The following is an 18,447-nucleotide window of genomic DNA, read 5'->3' as shown; positions in this document are numbered from 1 at the left end:
AGATTTCAAGGGTAAACACTTTTTTCAGTCAAAACTGTCGGGTGCTTGCATTTGTATATGTTTAGAAAAATGAAACATGCCTTTACTTTCATCACCAAATAACAATTGTATTTTTATCTTAGAGAATTTAAAAAGTGCGATATAAACCTTATTACAAAAAAGATTTTATCTTGCAAATCAGTCTGGAACCTAAAGTGGCCTGCCTCCATAGTTTCAGGAGGGCTGAGGATCTGATGGATAAACATGTAACATGGGAAAGTGCCAAAACACATAAGAATCTTCTTAATAGATATTAGATTGAAAAGCTTCACAACACTACCACCCACTAATAAAACAATTTTGGTTAAAATTTATAATACAAACAACATACACGTTATAATGCACATTACATATGAAAATAGAGATGCACTGTTATTGTGGAACATTAAATATCTTAAATACAAAGTTTTAAAGGCGCCACAATGGTGTGTAATGAAGCACAAAGTAATAATTCAAAACATTGTATATTTAACAACATGTATGAATCAGTGCACTGATATAAAATCAAATAACATTTTACATACATACATATAATTTAAGTCCTCAGGGACAGGCAATTGGGCATATTCCGTTTACAGAACTTTTGATGCAGTCCGTAGTATATGTGAGAGGTTCAAAGCAAGGCTGCTTGTGGTTATACCACGAGTATGCGTTGGTCAATTATCAAACAGGTGTCCCAATACATAAAGTCCCGTTTTACAAAATCACAAATATATGACACATATATCCATATGTATTCAATCCTGCGGTGAGCAGGTGGGTACGTTGATATGTAGGTACAGTCAATGGTTTTGCATGCATAACATCCAAGCCAGATAGTTTGCAGCTTGTTTATACAAACGATTGCTGATCCGTGCCACCCTGTGTGGTAAGGTGTCCCAAAGAATGCTGTTTTCTTTGCTGATATGACTAAGAGATTTCCTCTAATATATGGTCACTTAATTTTTCAGCACTAACCAGCATTTAAGGGTTTCTGCTATCAGTCTATCGTCACGGAGACACACTGGTTAATCGATGATATAACGAGGGATCGCTTACCCTGTAGTTGATTTTCCTAAAGTGCCGATCCTCAGTGTCTTTCCCTTCAGGTTCATGGGACTCTTCGGTCCGGGTAGATGGACGCGGCCGCGTCTTCTTCCTTGCTCATGCGCACTCCGCAACTTAGTGTTTCCGTTCCAGGAACGTCTCGCGAGCACAGCGGGATGGAAGCTCTGTTTGTCAGTGTAATAGTTAATGTCCGTTTTTACCTACGCGTTTCGCCGACAGGCGGCTTCGTCAGGGGTAGATGCATTCAAGTTGAAGAGTCATCCTATTTATATGGGTTCCTTTTTTCTAGATGATCCGTGATAGGTCATTTCCAATAAAAGGACAGATGTTAGGATGATCATTGAATGTAATTGTGTTCACATGTTTAGTAGTAGTACCATCAAGAGTAGTTAAAGAAGTACACATAAATAGACATTCGTATTCATGTTTCTTAAATATAGTACATAGCTTTACTTGATTTATACATAAAGATGTTTCAACGTGTATATTGGTTTTACATCTTACTTAGATGCAGGATATTTAAGATGTCTTGACCGTGGTTTTAGAGAAGGAATTATACGCCCATAGCCTATTATGGATTAGGGCCACTGATCTTAACCTAACCAGACTTCTCATTTCCTTCGGTCGAATACATTCCGCTTTTTTATACATATATATATATCCACAAATGTGTGGATATTTGGTAATGGTTGTATTTCGTGGATCAATCACAATGGGGTCATTTTTGTGTTACAATGTGATTAAAGGATTGCATAGATGGTGTCCTAAGATACCTCACAGGTAGAGTTTTGCAGTGTTTTAAAGAAATTTTGACAATTCAAAATCTATATTGAGACCATGTGGAACTAATGTTTTAACAGTATAGATCCATTTGGTTTCTTCTCTGGAGAGGCACTCAATGTAATCCCCACCTCTCCATGGTGGTTGTATCTTACATATTCCCATGAAGTTCAGAAGTGAGGGGTCTTTGTTATGATATTTGCGAAAGTGGTCCGAGACACTGTGGGCCTCGAACCCTTTTTTAATATTTCTGAGATGTTCCGAGATGCGTGTGTGTAAATTCCTGGTGGTCCTTCCAATGTATTGTTTCTTACATGGGCACTCTAGCAGGTAGATAACCCCCTTGCTGTCACAAGTGAGTTTGCTCATTACCCTATGTGTTTCTCCTGTGGATTCGGATATGAAGGTTTTGATGGATTTCGTATCCCTTTTTGAACTAGTTTTGCAGGCATGACATCTGTTACAGTGGAAAAAACCATTCTCGTTTTCTCCCAGTCAGGTATTTCCTTTAGTTTGTGTTTTCGGTTGTGTGCCGCTTTTCACTAGTCTCTGTTTTAGGTTATCCGCTTTTTTGTAGATAAAGTTTGGTTTGGCAGGGAGTATTTTTCTATGTTCTTCATCTCCTCGTAGTACATTCCAGTGTTTCCTAATGATTCCTTCCATTTTTCGTGAATCTTCACTGAACTTTGTTATAAATGGTATTTTGATGCCTGCTGATTGGGGATGTTTCTCTCTCTTTACCAGCAGGGTATCTCTGTTGATGTCCCTCACTTCCTGGCGTGCCTGCTCCACAAGGGTAGGGTCATATTGTCTCTCAAGGAATCTTTTCGCTAGAGTTGAAGCTTGTACATCATATTGCTCTAGTGTTGAGCAATTTCTCCTTATTCGTATAAACTGGCCCTTCGGAATGTTTCTTAGCCAGTTCTTGTGGTGGTTACTTGTAGATGGAATATAGGAGTTACAATCTACATCCTTTTGGAACGTTTTGGTTTGAATTCCTTCATTTTCTATATAGATGTGGAGATCTAGAAACTCTATATTCTCTGCACTGATGTTAGACGTAAATCTAATGTTAAGGTCATTGGTGTTGATATATTTAACAAAGGATTCTAGTTTTTCTCTAGTGCCCTTCCAGATGCATATGACGTCATCAATGAATCTGTGCCATATTAGTAGGTCCTCCAAAAAGGGGTTGTTATGCCATATGACCTTGTTCTCCCAGTGGGCCATAAACAGATTCGCGTAACTAGGCGCGAATTTCGTGCCCATCGCAGTCCCGCGAATCTGCCTATGGTATCCACCGGGGGCCCAGAAATAGTTGTGTTGCAAGATGAACATAATAGCGTCAATCACAAATACAATCTGTTCTGATGGTAGTTCGGATTCATTGGTCAGAATGGAATTTACATGTTCACATCCTGATTGATGTTCTATGATAGTGTATAGTGATGTTACATCACAAGTCATAAGTAAATAGCCCTTTTTCCATTCAATGCCATTCAGAATTTCTAACACATGACTTGTGTCTCTCAGGTAGCTTCTCTGTCGGGAGACCAATGGTTGTAGGAAGAAATCTATATAACTAGATAGATTGGTGGTTAATGAATTTATACCTGAGACGATTGGTCTCCCAGGGGGATTATCAAGAGATTTATGAATTTTTGGCAGTTGATACAGTACTGGGAGTCTTGGATTGTTAATTGATAAGAATTTTTGTTCAGTTTTATTAAGAATCCCATCCCTTGCTGCTTTGCCTAGTAGGATGTTTAGATCCTTCTGGTATTCATTTATAGGGTTGCATGAAAGACGCACATATGTGGATGTATCCCTTAGTTGTCTCTCTATTTCAGCATTATAGTCATCTGTGTTGAGGATGGTTATACCACCCCCTTTGTCAGCAGGTTTGATAGTAATATCCTGATTTTGTTCAAGATCCTTTATTGCCTTTCTTTCTGTTTTTGATAAATTGGAATTTTGGGATATTTTCTGAATTTTAAGATTTTCTATATCCTTCTCAACTAGTTTTTGGAACGTTGTAATGAATGGTCCTTTCAAGTGTTGAGGATAGAACACTGATTTTTCTTTAAAACTGGTATGTATATAGGGATCTGGAGGTTCCAATATTTCAGTGTGTATCTTTGGATTTCCAGTTTGGGTAATAGGGTCTCGCATGAAATATTTTTTGAGGGTGATCTTTCGTATAAATTTATGAAGGTCTATAAATGTCTCAAACATAACAAAGACCCCTCACTTCTGAACTTCATGGGAATATGTAAGATACAACCACCATGGAGAGGTGGGGATTACATTGAGTGCCTCTCCAGAGAAGAAACCAAATGGATCTATACTGTTAAAACATTAGTTCCACATGGTCTCAATATAGATTTTGAATTGTCAAAATTTCTTTAAAACACTGCAAAACTCTACCTGTGAGGTATCTTAGGACACCATCTATGCAATCCTTTAATCACATTGTAACACAAAAATGACCCCATTGTGATTGATCCACGAAATACAACCATTACCAAATATCCACACATTTGTGGATATATATATATGTATAAAAAAGCGGAATGTATTCGACCGAAGGAAATGAGAAGTCTGGTTAGGTTAAGATCAGTGGCCCTAATCCATAATAGGCTATGGGCGTATAATTCCTTCTCTAAAACCACGGTCAAGACATCTTAAATATCCTGCATCTAAGTAAGATGTAAAACCAATATACACGTTGAAACATCTTTATGTATAAATCAAGTAAAGCTATGTACTATATTTAAGAAACATGAATACGAATGTCTATTTATGTGTACTTCTTTAACTACTCTTGATGGTACTACTACTAAACATGTGAACACAATTACATTCAATGATCATCCTAACATCTGTCCTTTTATTGGAAATGACCTATCACGGATCATCTAGAAAAAAGGAACCCATATAAATAGGATGACTCTTCAACTTGAATGCATCTACCCCTGACGAAGCCGCCTGTCGGCGAAACGCGTAGGTAAAAACGGACATCAACTATTACACTGACAAACAGAGCTTCCATCCCGCTGTGCTCGCGAGACGTTCCTGGAACGGAAACACTAAGTCGCGGAGTGCGCATGAGCAAGGAAGAAGACGCGGCCGCGTCCATCTACCCGGACCGAAGAGTCCCATGAACCTGAAGGGAAAGACACTGAGGATCGGCACTTTAGGAAAATCAACTACAGGGTAAGCGATCCCTCGTTATATCATCGATTAACCAGTGTGTCTCCGTGACGATAGACTGATAGCAGAAACCCTTAAATGCTGGTTAGTGCTGAAAAATTAAGTGACCATATATTAGAGGAAATCTCTTAGTCATATCAGCAAAGAAAACAGCATTCTTTGGGACACCTTACCACACAGGGTGGCATGGATCAGCAATCGTTTGTATAAACAAGCTGCAAACTATCTGGCTTGGATGTTATGCATGCAAAACCATTGACTGTACCTACATATCAACGTACCCACCTGCTCACCGCAGGATTGAATACATATGGATATATGTGTCATATATTTGTGATTTTGTAAAACGGGACTTTATGTATTGGGACACCTGTTTGATAATTGACCAACGCATACTCGTGGTATAACCACAAGCAGCCTTGCTTTGAACCTCCCACATATACTACGGACTGCATCAAAAGTTCTGTAAACGGAATATGCCCAATTGCCTGTCCCTGAGGACTTAAATTATATGTATGTATGTAAAATGTTATTTGATTTTATATCAGTGCACTGATTCATACATGTTGTTAAATATACAATGTTTTGAATTATTACTTTGTGCTTCATTACACACCATTGTGGCGCCTTTGGATATCCCTGTTGTTTCAATCTTGTATCATGGAGGGATGAGGCCCAAACCCCCCCCCTTCTTCACAATCCTATAGGCAGCCTACCAATATCTTTACATAGGGAGCGCGGAACCCACCATCGTTGTTTTCTACAAAGTTTTAAAGTGTCTATTAAAGAGTAAGGAAATATAACTCTCAAGGCAAATAAAAGTCCACTATACAAATCCACACCAGTAAACTCCACTATAGACTCCTTACCAACTTCAAGTATGCATAAACCAGTCTTCTATAGTGGATTCTAATGAGACAAGTATATGCAGGTGTATGGCCCACTGTGGTATCAGATGACGAGATTTGATGCTGGGTCTATGCCACGCTGTTTACGGGTATCTGTCGTTTAATTAAATACTGACTAAAATATGTTTGCGTTTATTTCTGATTGCAATTTATTCTGAGATGCATTTGCATAGACATTCTTATTTTAAATTTTAAAAAAAGAAACATGATCCTTCGTGTCAGTTAGAAGAAGGTGTTTGCAATTGTTCGTTTAATTATGCTCATTAACACTAGGCTGCCACTAGTGACTGTATGTTTCTTTCCATCTGAACTATGCCTTAGTCATTAGACCAGCGGTTCCCAAAGTGTGCTCTGCGGCTCCCAGGGGTGCCGCGGCACTCTCACAGGGGTGCCGTGGCCAGGAAAAAAAACAAAACAAAAAACGTACCAATCCGGTGGCGCCCGGGACCCAGCGTCCTCCTCCCTCCTTGCTTCTCACTGAATGTCGGGTGTGATGCCATCATGTCCAACATATTCAGTGAGAAGAGGCAGGAGAGAGAGACGGATGCTGGGTCCCGGGTGCCGCCGGATTGGTAAGAAGACAGAAGAAAATACAGAAGGAATAGAAGAAAGAAGGCCAAGTATGGTAAGTAAAGAAACAGAAGAGAAATGGTGATAGGTAACAGCAATGGAGGGGCAAAAGAATGAAGGAGGGGGCAGAGTGAGGATGAAGGAGGGCCCAGAGTATATGGATGAAGGAGGGCACAGAGTGTGTGGATGAAGGAGGGTACAGAGTGTGTGGATGAAGGAGGGCACAGAGTGTGTGGATGAAGGGGGCACAGAGTGTGTGGATGAAGGGGGCACAGAGTGTGTGGATGAAGGGGTACAGTGTGTGTGGATGAAGGTGCACAGAGTGTGAAGATGAAGGGGCACACAATGTGTGGATGAAGGGGCACAGAGTGTGTGGATGAAGGGGCACAGAGTGTGAAGATGAAGGGGCACACAATGTGTGGATGAAGGGGCACAGAGTGTGTGGATGAAGGGGCACAGAGTGTGTGGATGAAGGGGCACAGAGTGTGAAGATAAAGGGGCACAGAGTGTGAAGATAAAGGGGCACACAGTGTGAGGATGAAGCGGCACAGAGTGTGAAGATAAAGGGGCACACAGTGTGAAGATGAAAGAGAATAGTGTGAGGTTGAAGGGACACAGAGTGTGTGCATGAAGGGGGCACAGAGTGTGTGGATGAAGGGGGCACAGAGTGTGTGGATGAAGGGGTACAGAGTGTGTGGATGAAGGGGCACAGAGTGTGTGGATAAAGGGGGCACAGAGTGTGAAGGTGAAGGGGCACACATTGTGAGGATGAAGGGGCACACAGTGTGAAGATGAAGGGGCACACAGTGTGAAGATGAAGGGGCACAGAGTGTGAAGATGAAGGGGCACAGAGTGTGAAGATTAAGGGGCACAGAGTGTGAAGATTAAGGGGCACACAGTGTGAAGATGAAGAGGCACAGTGTGATCGTGAAGGGGCACAGTGTGATGATTTATGTACATGTTGTTGTTTTATTTTGTTTGATCTTATTCCTCTGAATATTAGCTGTAAATTATTCTTTGACATAAATATAATTGAAAAAATATATAAAAATATTATTTTCCTTTTTATTTATGTGCATTATTTTTGTAAACAACTTACTAAGTATTTCTGTTCTGGCCTAAATACTTATTACGTTATTTTGACCCAACTACTTATAAAACGGGACTGCTTGGCAATTATTTTGGAGGGGTGCCTTGAAAAAATTATGGAGACTCTAAGGGTGCCGCAAACTGAAAAAGTTTGGAAACCACTGCAGAAGTATATCTACCACTGGGGTAGACAATCCCCTTTTCAACGGTGGGGTCATGAGTTTGATTCCTAACCCACTTTGTGGAATATGGCTAAATTGAATGTTTAAATTTGTATGGAGGTAAAACAGAGACAATCAGCTGTCCAAAATAAAGTGAATCCAAAGAAATAGAAAATATCCACAGATAAAAGCAAACAACAACTAAGTCACACAAAAAATGACAAACAAATTAGAGTACAACTATTATAATTATTATATTATACATCAATGAATTTACATTTCAGTTTCTTAAAACTGTGCATCTACCATGGATTTAGGGATAAAATAGTTGATTGTATAATTATTGACATTAATAAAAATAAACAAATAAAAATGTTTGTTATGAGAAATGTGTATAAAGGTGTATGTTGTGCATAGTTATTTGTAATTATGGTTATTTAAAGCAAAACTCAGTTTTACAACGGTTAAGTGTTGTGGCTTATTCGGCGCTGCTGGTGTGTGCAATTGTTAGTTTTTCTTAGTAACACTTTAGCTTGCCACTAGCACTTGACGTGCAGGCAATGGTGTATTGTTTAGGTTTTCGTTGTAGTCTATATCGGCGGTTCCCAAACTGTGCGTCGCGGCTCCCTGGGGTGCCGCAGCGCTGTCTCAGGGGTGCCGCAGGCCAGCCATAAAAAAAACAAACAAACACTTACCAATCCGCGCGGCTCCGGGACCCAGAATCCTCCTCACTCACGCAGCTGTCATATCAGTGACAGCTGCATGAAAGAGTAGGATGCTGGGTCCCGGCGCCGCACGGATTGGTAAGTGTTTCTGTTTGTTTTGTTTAGGGCTGGCGCGCGGCAGAGGGAGTAAAGTGAGAGAGGACAGAGGAGAGTGACAGAGTGACAGGAGAGGGACAGAGGAGAGTGACAGCATGACAGGAGAGGGACAGAGGAGAGTGACAGCATAACAGGAGGGGGACAGAGGAGAGTGACAGCGTGACAGGAGAGGGACAGAGGAGAGTGACAGCATAACAGGAGGGGGACAGAGGAGAGTGACAGCATGACAGGAGAGGGACAGAGGAGAGTGACAGCATGACAGAAGAGGGACAGAGGAGAGTGACAGCGTGACAGGAGGGGGACAGAGGATAGTGACAGCTTGACAGGAGAGGGACAGCGTGACAGGAGGGGGACAGAGGAGAGTGACAGCGTGACAGCAGGGGGACAGAGGAGAGGGACAGCGTGACAGGAGGGGGATAGCGTGGCAGAGGAGCTGGGACAGCGTGAGAGAGGGCAGAGGAGGGGGACAGAGGGCAGAGGAGCTGGGACAGCGTGAGAGAGGGCAGAGGAGCTGGGACAGCGTGACAGAGGGCAGAGGGGCAGAGGAGGGGGGCAGAGGAGCTGGGACAGTGTGACAGAGGGCAGAGGAGCTGGGACAGCATGACAGAGGGCAGAGGAGCTGGGACAGCGTGGCAGAGGAGCTGGGACAGTGTGACAGAGGGCAGAGGAGGGGGACAGGGCAGAGGAGCTGGGACAGCGTGACAGAGGGCAGAGGAGGGGGACAGCGTGACAGGGCAGAGGAGCTGGGACAGCGTGACAGAGGGCAGACGAGGGGGACAGCGTGAGAGGACAGAGGAGCTGGGATAGCGTGACAGTGGGCAGAGGAGGACAGCGTGAGAGGGGCAGTGGAGGGGGACAGCGTGTCAGGAGGGAGACAGCGTGAGAGAGGGCAGAGGGGGCAGCGTGAGAGAGGGCAGAGTGTCTAGATGCAGAGGGGGCATTTTTGCATACAACTAAATAAGCATTTCTGTCCTGACCTAAATACTTATTACAATTTTTTGACCCAACTACTTCTAAAACAGGACAGCTCAGTAATTATTTTGGAGGGGTGCCTTAAAAAAATTATGGAGACTCTAAGGGTGCCGCGAACTGCAAAAGTTTGGGAACCACTGGTCTATATAATGCACGTATTGTTCCATCTGCACGATGCCTTAGTGGTTAGACAATCCACCTTCCAACAGTGGAGTTATGAATTTGAATCCTGAGTCACTGCCTTATCTCTGTGGAGTTTAAATATCCTCCCAATGTTTGTGTGGGTTTCCTCCTATGTGTCCCTTATTGAAGAGTACGCTTGGTTTATGTATATAGTTTAACAAATTAAACTGTAATGCCTTTTATTTATACTAGCGTATTATTAGCCGTAAATAAAAAAAATATCAAACAAGGTATAGGCTAACTATTAGATATTACACATCAACTACTTCACATTGCAATTTATTACAACTGTGCATCCATCATGGTTTTTAAAAATGAAAAGTACATTCTTTAATGTGTGACATTAATATAAGAAAAATAAAAAAAATAAAAAATTACTCTGAGTGAAATGTATTGAGATGTATGTTGTGCATATTTAGTTGTGAGTACGGGTATTTAAAAAAAAACAATGCTTTTTCAACAGTTTAGTGTTGTTATTCAGCGCTGCTGCTATAGCTTATTTGGACTTAAACATGACCCTGATCTTCTTTAAGTGTTAAGCATGAATTTAAGAAAAACCCTAAGTACTTCTTTTTATCTATCCGATGAATCCGGAGGTAAACACCGACCCTCTTAAGTCACTACGATCTCCGCCTGATCTCCGCCCATTTCCTGATTTTTCCCAACCCTTTTTTCAGAAGTGGTTGGAGAACTTCTTAAGTGAAGTTAAGAAGGATTTTCATCTTAACCTAAGAAATTCTTAACTTACACAACGGATTTTCCTTCTTATCTCCCTTTTCTGGGCATGCTCAGAGTGGATTTTCGTATTATCTGCAAAAAATGGCAGATAAGATCACTAATGAATCAGGCCCTTATTATTAACAGGTGACAATAATGTAAACCTTAATTTATGTGTATTCTATTGGGGCTTTATATTGCATATAAGTCTTGTACATATCCTGCAATGTGTCGTATCTGTTTCAATACAGCAATAGCCTTATAAGCAGAACTTACCTACACCCATAAGAGACATTTCTTCAGATCTGCTTGTAATTTAATATGGATGTGCGTATAACCTCGCTTTCTGTTCATTGTGCGTGCCTTAATGAATCAGGCCCAGAATGTTTAAATTCACAAGTCTGACACCAATCCTGCAGACATGAAAATGCCGGTATTTCAATTTGGCCGACACTGATAAAATACTAAAATTGTGCTTGCCGACAGTCAAAATGCTAACAGTCACAATGCCGACATTAAATCAACAATGTGACCGGGTCCAGCAGCTATACATTGTAAATTAAAATTAAAAAGGAGCCAATAATAAACTTTCTAGTTTGACCAGAAATATAAAAACATTAAGGCCATACTGATCATGTTTATCTACATTCTATAAACAATTCTAATAATAAATAATGGTATGACAAACGTTCATGTGAATGGGATACACTAAAGTGAAACCTATTAAGCCCAAACCATGGGTAATGAATAGGTTCTTCGTCTACCTTTCTTGGACATAAATCTCTTTATGATGTAACCATTTTACCAAGCATGTAATAAATGAATGATCAGTAGAAGTGCAAATAGCATAGTCCCACTGATGAAATGCAAACCAGGAACAACAGTCATATGGTACAGCAGTCAATGGAGTCTCCATAGTAATAGAGTAACATGGCCACATGGTCACATAGCTCTACAGTAACATATAAACCATATATATGTTTAAAGCGATGGAGGACCTAAAGGGACCCAAACTTCAATTAACAAGTCAGCAGCTGCTAACACCATACCCTAATTAGAGTACAGGGAAGATGATTTCTATAACATCTCCTCTCACAAATATATCAGTCCAACACCTAAACAAGTGAAAGAATAAACACTTAAAAGAAGAAAAAACTATAGTCAGGAAATACAAACGTTCATATTATACCATTCAGATTAATAGCGACATTCAATCTTTTTGGTTGAAGTGAGTTGAATTGGTGGATCCAATAAACCTACTGCCCACATATTTTTTATATCTATCTATTCCATGATCATTTTTAGATGTTCATCCCCAGTAAGCTTATGGTGTGTGTGGCAAAATTCTTAGACACACTGTGTGTCATTAGTCGATTCTGCATCTGTGCTCATTGAATTGGTATTTGAGAGTTCTCATAGTTCTCCTAACATAATAAACATTACAGCTGAAGTAAATAAGCTATAAATTCCTTTAGCATGTAACCTGATCGCTCAGTCTGAGCCAGTCAGTCACCAATGTCGAAGTCGTATAATTGGATGAACGAAAGTATATTGGTTAATATTGTTTTGCCGTGCGATTGCGTTCCGTACGCCGCGTAACACAGATCCGTACGTCACGTAACGTGTGGCATGGTGCGATCGCACGGTAAAATACGCACGTACACACTCGCATTACATCATTTAGCTATTTATATAATTCATATTGGTTCCGTTACACTGTAATTTATGAGCAGATAGTATTTAGTTTATTATTAGTTTATATAATATGATTATATGTACACTTCAGTGTTATTTAAGGTTCAGGTTATAAGAAAGGTGTCATGTCTAGTATCATATTAAACCCCTTTTCACCAGCAGCTGTCCGGTGCATTCGGCGAAGAGATCGCACATTGCATACTCTAGTTATTGATGTTAGGGAATAAACATTTAATATGATACTGACCATAATATGCTAATAGACTAATTGTAACTGAAGAGTCAGGCGGGAAGAACAGAGCTCATCCCCTGGAGAGATGACACCCACCTTTGGATTCCTTAGATTGAACCAGCCTATGACCTGTTTACCCTGGACCCATCTGATGTCTGGACCTATAGAAGCAAGCCACGTCATCTCTATTGTTCACTCTGTAACACTGACTGTATATATAATCATAGCTGCACCCCCACTAGCCTCAGTCTACTCTGATCACAGTATTCAAGGGTGAACTACTGTCCACTGGTGCCCGTGGTTAGCGCAGCGTAGCGTTGCGGTATGTATGTATCTTTTGGTATTGGCTGTACTGTACTGTATCATAATATAATCATGTATTGAACTGTTAAACTTTGCATCTGATAAAATAAATCACTTTGTGCGCTAGAAACACAATACAATCGCTTGGGTAATGCTTATTTGAAAACAATAGAATTACTTTAATACCAAGCTCATTGTACATCACATAATGGCAGAGGAAATGGAAAGAAGTGAAGCAGGTTTTATGCCATCAACATTTCAAAACCTCTCTGCTCACCACATGCTGTGTTAGGTGGCTGTGTTTGCAATGGAAATTGCATAACACTTAGTGTGAAGGTCAAATAATTGGATGAAGGTGTTTCAAATGAATAAATATTAAATTAATTGGCTTTATGTGAAAATATATGAATAGTACACTACGGCGTGGAAGGGCATATTATGCAATATACACTAGCGAACACTTCTAAATATATTTACACTCACACTAACAAATACTAAATAGTTCACCTTGATAAAGTTCCAGCACATAGTCTTTTATATTCAAATGTAAAAGATTTAATAGCTCAATATAATAATGTTAAAACCACTTAATTGACATCTAAGGTTCAGGATAAAGGAAATCTATCATGTTTAGTGTCAATCCACTTTTTACCATCAAACATCCGTTACAATTGGATAAACGATCGCACCCTGCGTATGCAATTTATGGATGATAAAGGATTAATGCTCTAAATTATATTGTGTTTGGAATGCTTATTGGCTGGTTTGAACCAGTATTTCCACAGTCTCCTGACGGAAGACACGTAGACAACAGTAGGAGAGTTACCCCTACCCTTGGAGAGCATCGTTTGAAATGACCTATGACCTGCATTGCACTGAACTGTCTTAAATCTTGAATCAATGGAAATACACTATGACATCACCACTGTTTTTTATGTACCACAAACTGTATATAAACCAGACACAGTGACCATCATTCAGTCTGCTTTGACCACAGGCTTCAGGACTGAATGACTGTTTGCTGGATCCGGTGCGCTGTGCATGTATCAACTGTACTTTATATTATGCTATTGTCTTTTGTTACATCTCGCTATCGAATTTCTTTGTGCGTTGGAAACACATTGATCGCAGCAGACAATATTTATTGATAGCGACTAAACGAACACAACATTAGAAAACTGTAAATCATTACTATAAGCTTCAATCAAAATCATAAGGAAAAATGAACAACTCCATTTGTCTTTTTACAAGTTACCAGAGTGATTTACATTAAAGAAACACAACACATTTTAAAAGGGGTTGCATCTTTAAAGTGTAACCTTTGTATTTTGTATGTCATTTATAAGCTTGGGTTTTTTTTTCAGAACAATAGTTATCCTTTGCTTCAAAGAAAACTGTTTCAGTTTATGCTTTTGCTTGAAACACCCTACATATCACTTCTTCACATTTTATAAGTAAAAAATATTACTAACACCTACAACGTTATAATGGGTGCTACATGCTCTCAGCAAGCACAAGCACTCAGAAGCGGGTGGCTATGATTATAATGCCAACACAATTCTTGTGGTCTCTTCAACAAGTCCAGCCAAAGATTGGTTTCCTGTTGCTATTGGGTAATGGCTACTCCAGCAGTGTTTCTCTCTTAAGCCCCATACAACAGATTATGGGGCTCATATTGAGTTGAATGCGAATTGCGTTTTTGGCATATAATGCACTTTTTTACATCTTAACATGCACCAAATCCACTAGTTTCTGAACTAGTGCTTTGTGTTCATGCGCAGAAGTAATAAAGCTTATTATGCACCAAAATTGCAATTTATGTTTGATTCAACATGAGCCCCTACATATGTAAGTCGGCTAATTATGAATGTTGTTTCACCTACATTTTGATCAGTTTTATTATTCAAGATATCTATTTATAGCATTCAATTGTCTGGTATATTATACTTCAAATATCAGATAAAATACAGTATGTTTTCCAGTACAGATTAAGAAAGTACCGTATATACTCGTGTATAAGCCAAGTTTTTCAGCACATTTTTTGTGCTGAAAAAAGCCCCCCTCGGCTTATACTCGAGTCCCACTTACCTGGTCTCCGTTTTCCAGTCTCCCCCGCTCATCTGCAGGCATCTGCAGCCTCTGTGGATCACTGTCAGCCACCATTTTATTGTAGCCCGTTTTTGTGTGTTCATTGCACATGGAACAATAAAGTTAAATGAAAAGGAGCCTGTCAGTCAAAGCTAAAGACCGGGATATTTCCATCTAGCCCCGCTGGTCAGAGACACATGTGAGTACCCTGACTTGTCCACTGCAATTATTTGCAGCAGTTTTATAAAGTCCAATATTTTCATTTTTTGTCACCTATTAATAAGTGTCTGAAGATTCTTTTGCATAACTGTGACATCATTAAAAAGTCTAAAAACATCCCAAACTTCAAGTATAATAAGGGTTAAATCACACAAAGCAAATTGTATTGTTCTGTTAAAATGTTTCTTCCAGCAAACAAAATCAAACTTATCTTTATCTGAGCTATTATATCAAATTCTATTTAGTGTATGTGCAGCATCTTTTGCATTACTAAAGCCTAAATTACTGTACTGTTCTGAACACTTAGGAGTAACTGCTCATCACCTTCTAAAGGCGAATAAACTTAACTGGCACATGTATTTAGTATCCACAGACTGTCTCATTGATTTATATATTAATGATCTGAGTTGTCTTTAGTGAATGTTATTTATATCTGTGTTCACCTATTAGGCTTGATACCAAGTGCAGAGGATTTAGTTTAACCATTTGTGTACAATTTATTAGGATATGGGTATATATTATGTACTTATAAAATTTTATTGATGTTTAATAACAATAAATTTTGATATATTCATTTACAACCTCACGTTTGTATTATTGGGAGCCCAGTGTTAACGATATCCAGCACTGTTTTTATTTTTGAAACTTACCAGTAGCTGCTGCATTTCCCACCCTAGGCTTATACTCGAGTCAATAAGTTTTCCCAGTTTTTTGTGGTAAAATTAAGTGCCTCGGCTTATATTCGGGTCGACTTATACTCGAGTATATACGGTACTGGTATTTTGTGCTCTGCATGGAAATATATTCTACAATGCAGTGGAATACCAGCCAGAATTTATATCTTTGAAGACACACTGGCAGCTATTTCACCCGCAATGGCATGTCAGATAATTGTGTTACTATGATCCTCTTTACATATGGCAACCACACTACAACTTGGTAAAAAGTATAACTTTACCATAAATTAATAATAATGGGTTTACATTTCACATTGGCATCAACAACATAGAGAGACATTAGATATTCTAAAAATAATACAAAAACTGTAAATCTTATTCTGTTTAAAAACTTTTATCTGGAAAAGCTAAGCATTAATTCAAACATTTACCCAACCATTTGGACATTAGAAGCAATCTTGCATTGGAGTGTATATAAGATATAGCAGCTACAGTTTAGACATTGCTCTACTAGAGCCAACGGGACTTACATATCAACATCTGAAGAGATTAAAATTACTGCATTAATTAGTAATGAGGCTATTTATGATTTTAGGACCGCAGCAGATATCTCTGATATCTGCAGTCCCAGTCTCATTGTTCGCAAATCCAGTCCATATAGGTGTCTACTTATATCGTCATCTGAAGATGGCATTAGCCGTTGTAGACTATTGGGAGGGCTTCGCAGGGGAGGGATCTTTGGATCCCTATCACAGTCTAAAAAACTGTTCCGGGACAGCCTTTTATCGGAGCTGCTGTCCTGGCTGAACAATGTTAACAAATAGACATGTTTATAATGTTAACAAATAATTTCTTATCAATGCGATAAGAATTGATTAGTAACGTGAGAACATTATGATGGGTCATAAATAGACTCTTATAGCTGGTATAGTAGAGACAGTGTTAAATTGAAGTCAATAACAGGTAAATTAGAAGCTTTTCGTTTTATTAGAGTATTTTGCAGGAGGGACACTAGAGGCACTTTTCCAATAAATTTATATTAGGTATAATCACTTAAGACATTGTGACATTGAAGTCTATAAAACGTAAAGCTAATGTACTGTAGCATTTGGACCTACAAAAGGTACCGTAGAGGCACTAGAGGTACTGTTCAATTTTAGTCTATAGCAGGTACAGTAGAGGTAGTATGGGTTGTGTTTCATAACAGTGTATAGTAGGTACAGTAAAGGCACTGTTTGATTGTAGCATACAGCAGTACAGTAGAGGTAGAATGGATTGTGTTCCATAACAGTCTACAGTAGGTACAGTAAAGGCACTTTCCATTGTAGTATATAGCAGGTACAGTAGAGGTAGTAGGGGTTCTGTTACGGGTAGGGTACACAAGTGCAACAAAGTAAATGTCAGCACTTAACCTGTCGACATAAAAGTGTTGTCAGTCTAAATGCCAACACTTCTATTAAGCTGACAGGTTGACAATGTCTACAGTGTGATTGGTAACATGCACAGTTTCGTCAATGACAATGTCGACATTAAAAGAGTGATGCCGGTGTGTCCGCTGGCTATCCCCCGAACCCGCTGGTATTGGTCTTGTAATGTTGGTATAGTCATTGGCGACAATGTACATGTCGCGAATCACACCGTAGACATAATCAACCTCTCAGCTTAATAAAAGTGTCGGCCTTTATCCTGCCGACATTTTCATGTCGACAGGTTACTGTTGCAATTATAACCGCCACCGTCTGTTCCATAGCAGTCTATAGAAGGTACAGTAAAGGCACTGTTTTATTTAGTATATAGCAAGTACAGAGAGGTAGTAAGTGCACTGTTCTGCTGTATCCTGTAGCACGTAGTTCTAGTAGGGGTGCTTTTCCAAAATAATCTATAGTAGCTACAGTAGAGGCACTGTTCCACTGTAATCTATAGCAGGTACAAAAGGGGTAGTAAAGGTGCTGTTTAATTGGAATCCATTGCAGGTACAGAAAAGGCAACAGAGGGAAGGGGTAGGTATAGTAAAGTAGTGGTGTTCAGTGTCAGACTGGGACATGAAGAGCCCACCGGGGGAATGCTATGTTAGGGGCCCATGGAAAAGCGTGTGGTTGCCAATGCTTTGCGACGGCGCGCTGCTGAAGTAGCATGGCCAACCACCAGAGACTAGTTACTAGAGGGGGGTAATATAATCCTAAAAGAATAAAAACTAATTACATATTATTAATATATATATATATATATACACACACACACACACACACTTGCACTAACCTAGATCGAAGTGAATGTCATCTCTTCTTTATTTTCTCATCTGTCTTCTATCATTCCTTTTCGCAATTGCTATGAAAGCAGTGCAGGGTTTGCCTAGAGTCAGGTAGGGGAGAATGGTGGCAGGTGAGATACAGCAGCAGATGTCAGTCAGAAGTGAGGATAAATGTTTTGACGGGGCCAGCGGCAAGCACCGGGTGACTGACAGTGGTGAACAGTGCAAAAACAGGGAGGTGAAAGTGGCAGATGGGGAGCCCGGACACAGGGAAGGAAAGTGTGACAGATGGGGTGCCCAAACACAAGGAAGGAAAGTGTTGCAGATGGGGTGCCCAAACACAAGGAAGGAAAGTGTTGCAGATGGGGTGTCCAGACGCAGGGAAGGAAGGTGTGGCAAATGGGGAATCCGGATGCAGGGATGGAAAGTGTGGCAGATGGGGAGCCCGGATGTGTGTGTTACATGAAAAAACAGTCAGTATT

At 39.9% G+C, this 18,447-nt stretch overlaps 1 protein-coding gene across 2 annotated transcripts in view; it reads right to left on the bottom strand.

The window, feature by feature from the left end:
• Positions 1–18,064, bottom strand: part of LOC142141560 (uncharacterized) — an 88,275-nt gene extending 70,211 nt beyond the window's left edge. The window contains exon 1 of one of the 2 annotated variants that reach the window (XM_075200192.1): positions 17,974–18,064. Coding sequence is in view for 1 of the 2 variants with exons in the window: in XM_075200174.1 (XP_075056275.1) it covers positions 14,819–14,860 (42 nt within the window). In the remaining variant the exon portion in view is untranslated. Of the gene's footprint in view, positions 1–14,818; positions 14,878–17,973 lie in introns of those variants that run through there. The other variant, XM_075200174.1, reaches the window with a different exon arrangement.
• Positions 18,065–18,447: the final 383 nt, after the last annotated feature.

Source organism: Mixophyes fleayi, chromosome 1, assembly GCF_038048845.1.
Source record: "Mixophyes fleayi isolate aMixFle1 chromosome 1, aMixFle1.hap1, whole genome shotgun sequence".
NCBI lineage: Eukaryota > Metazoa > Chordata > Amphibia > Anura > Limnodynastidae > Mixophyes > Mixophyes fleayi.
This window is presented reverse-complemented; position numbering and strand designations above follow the sequence as displayed.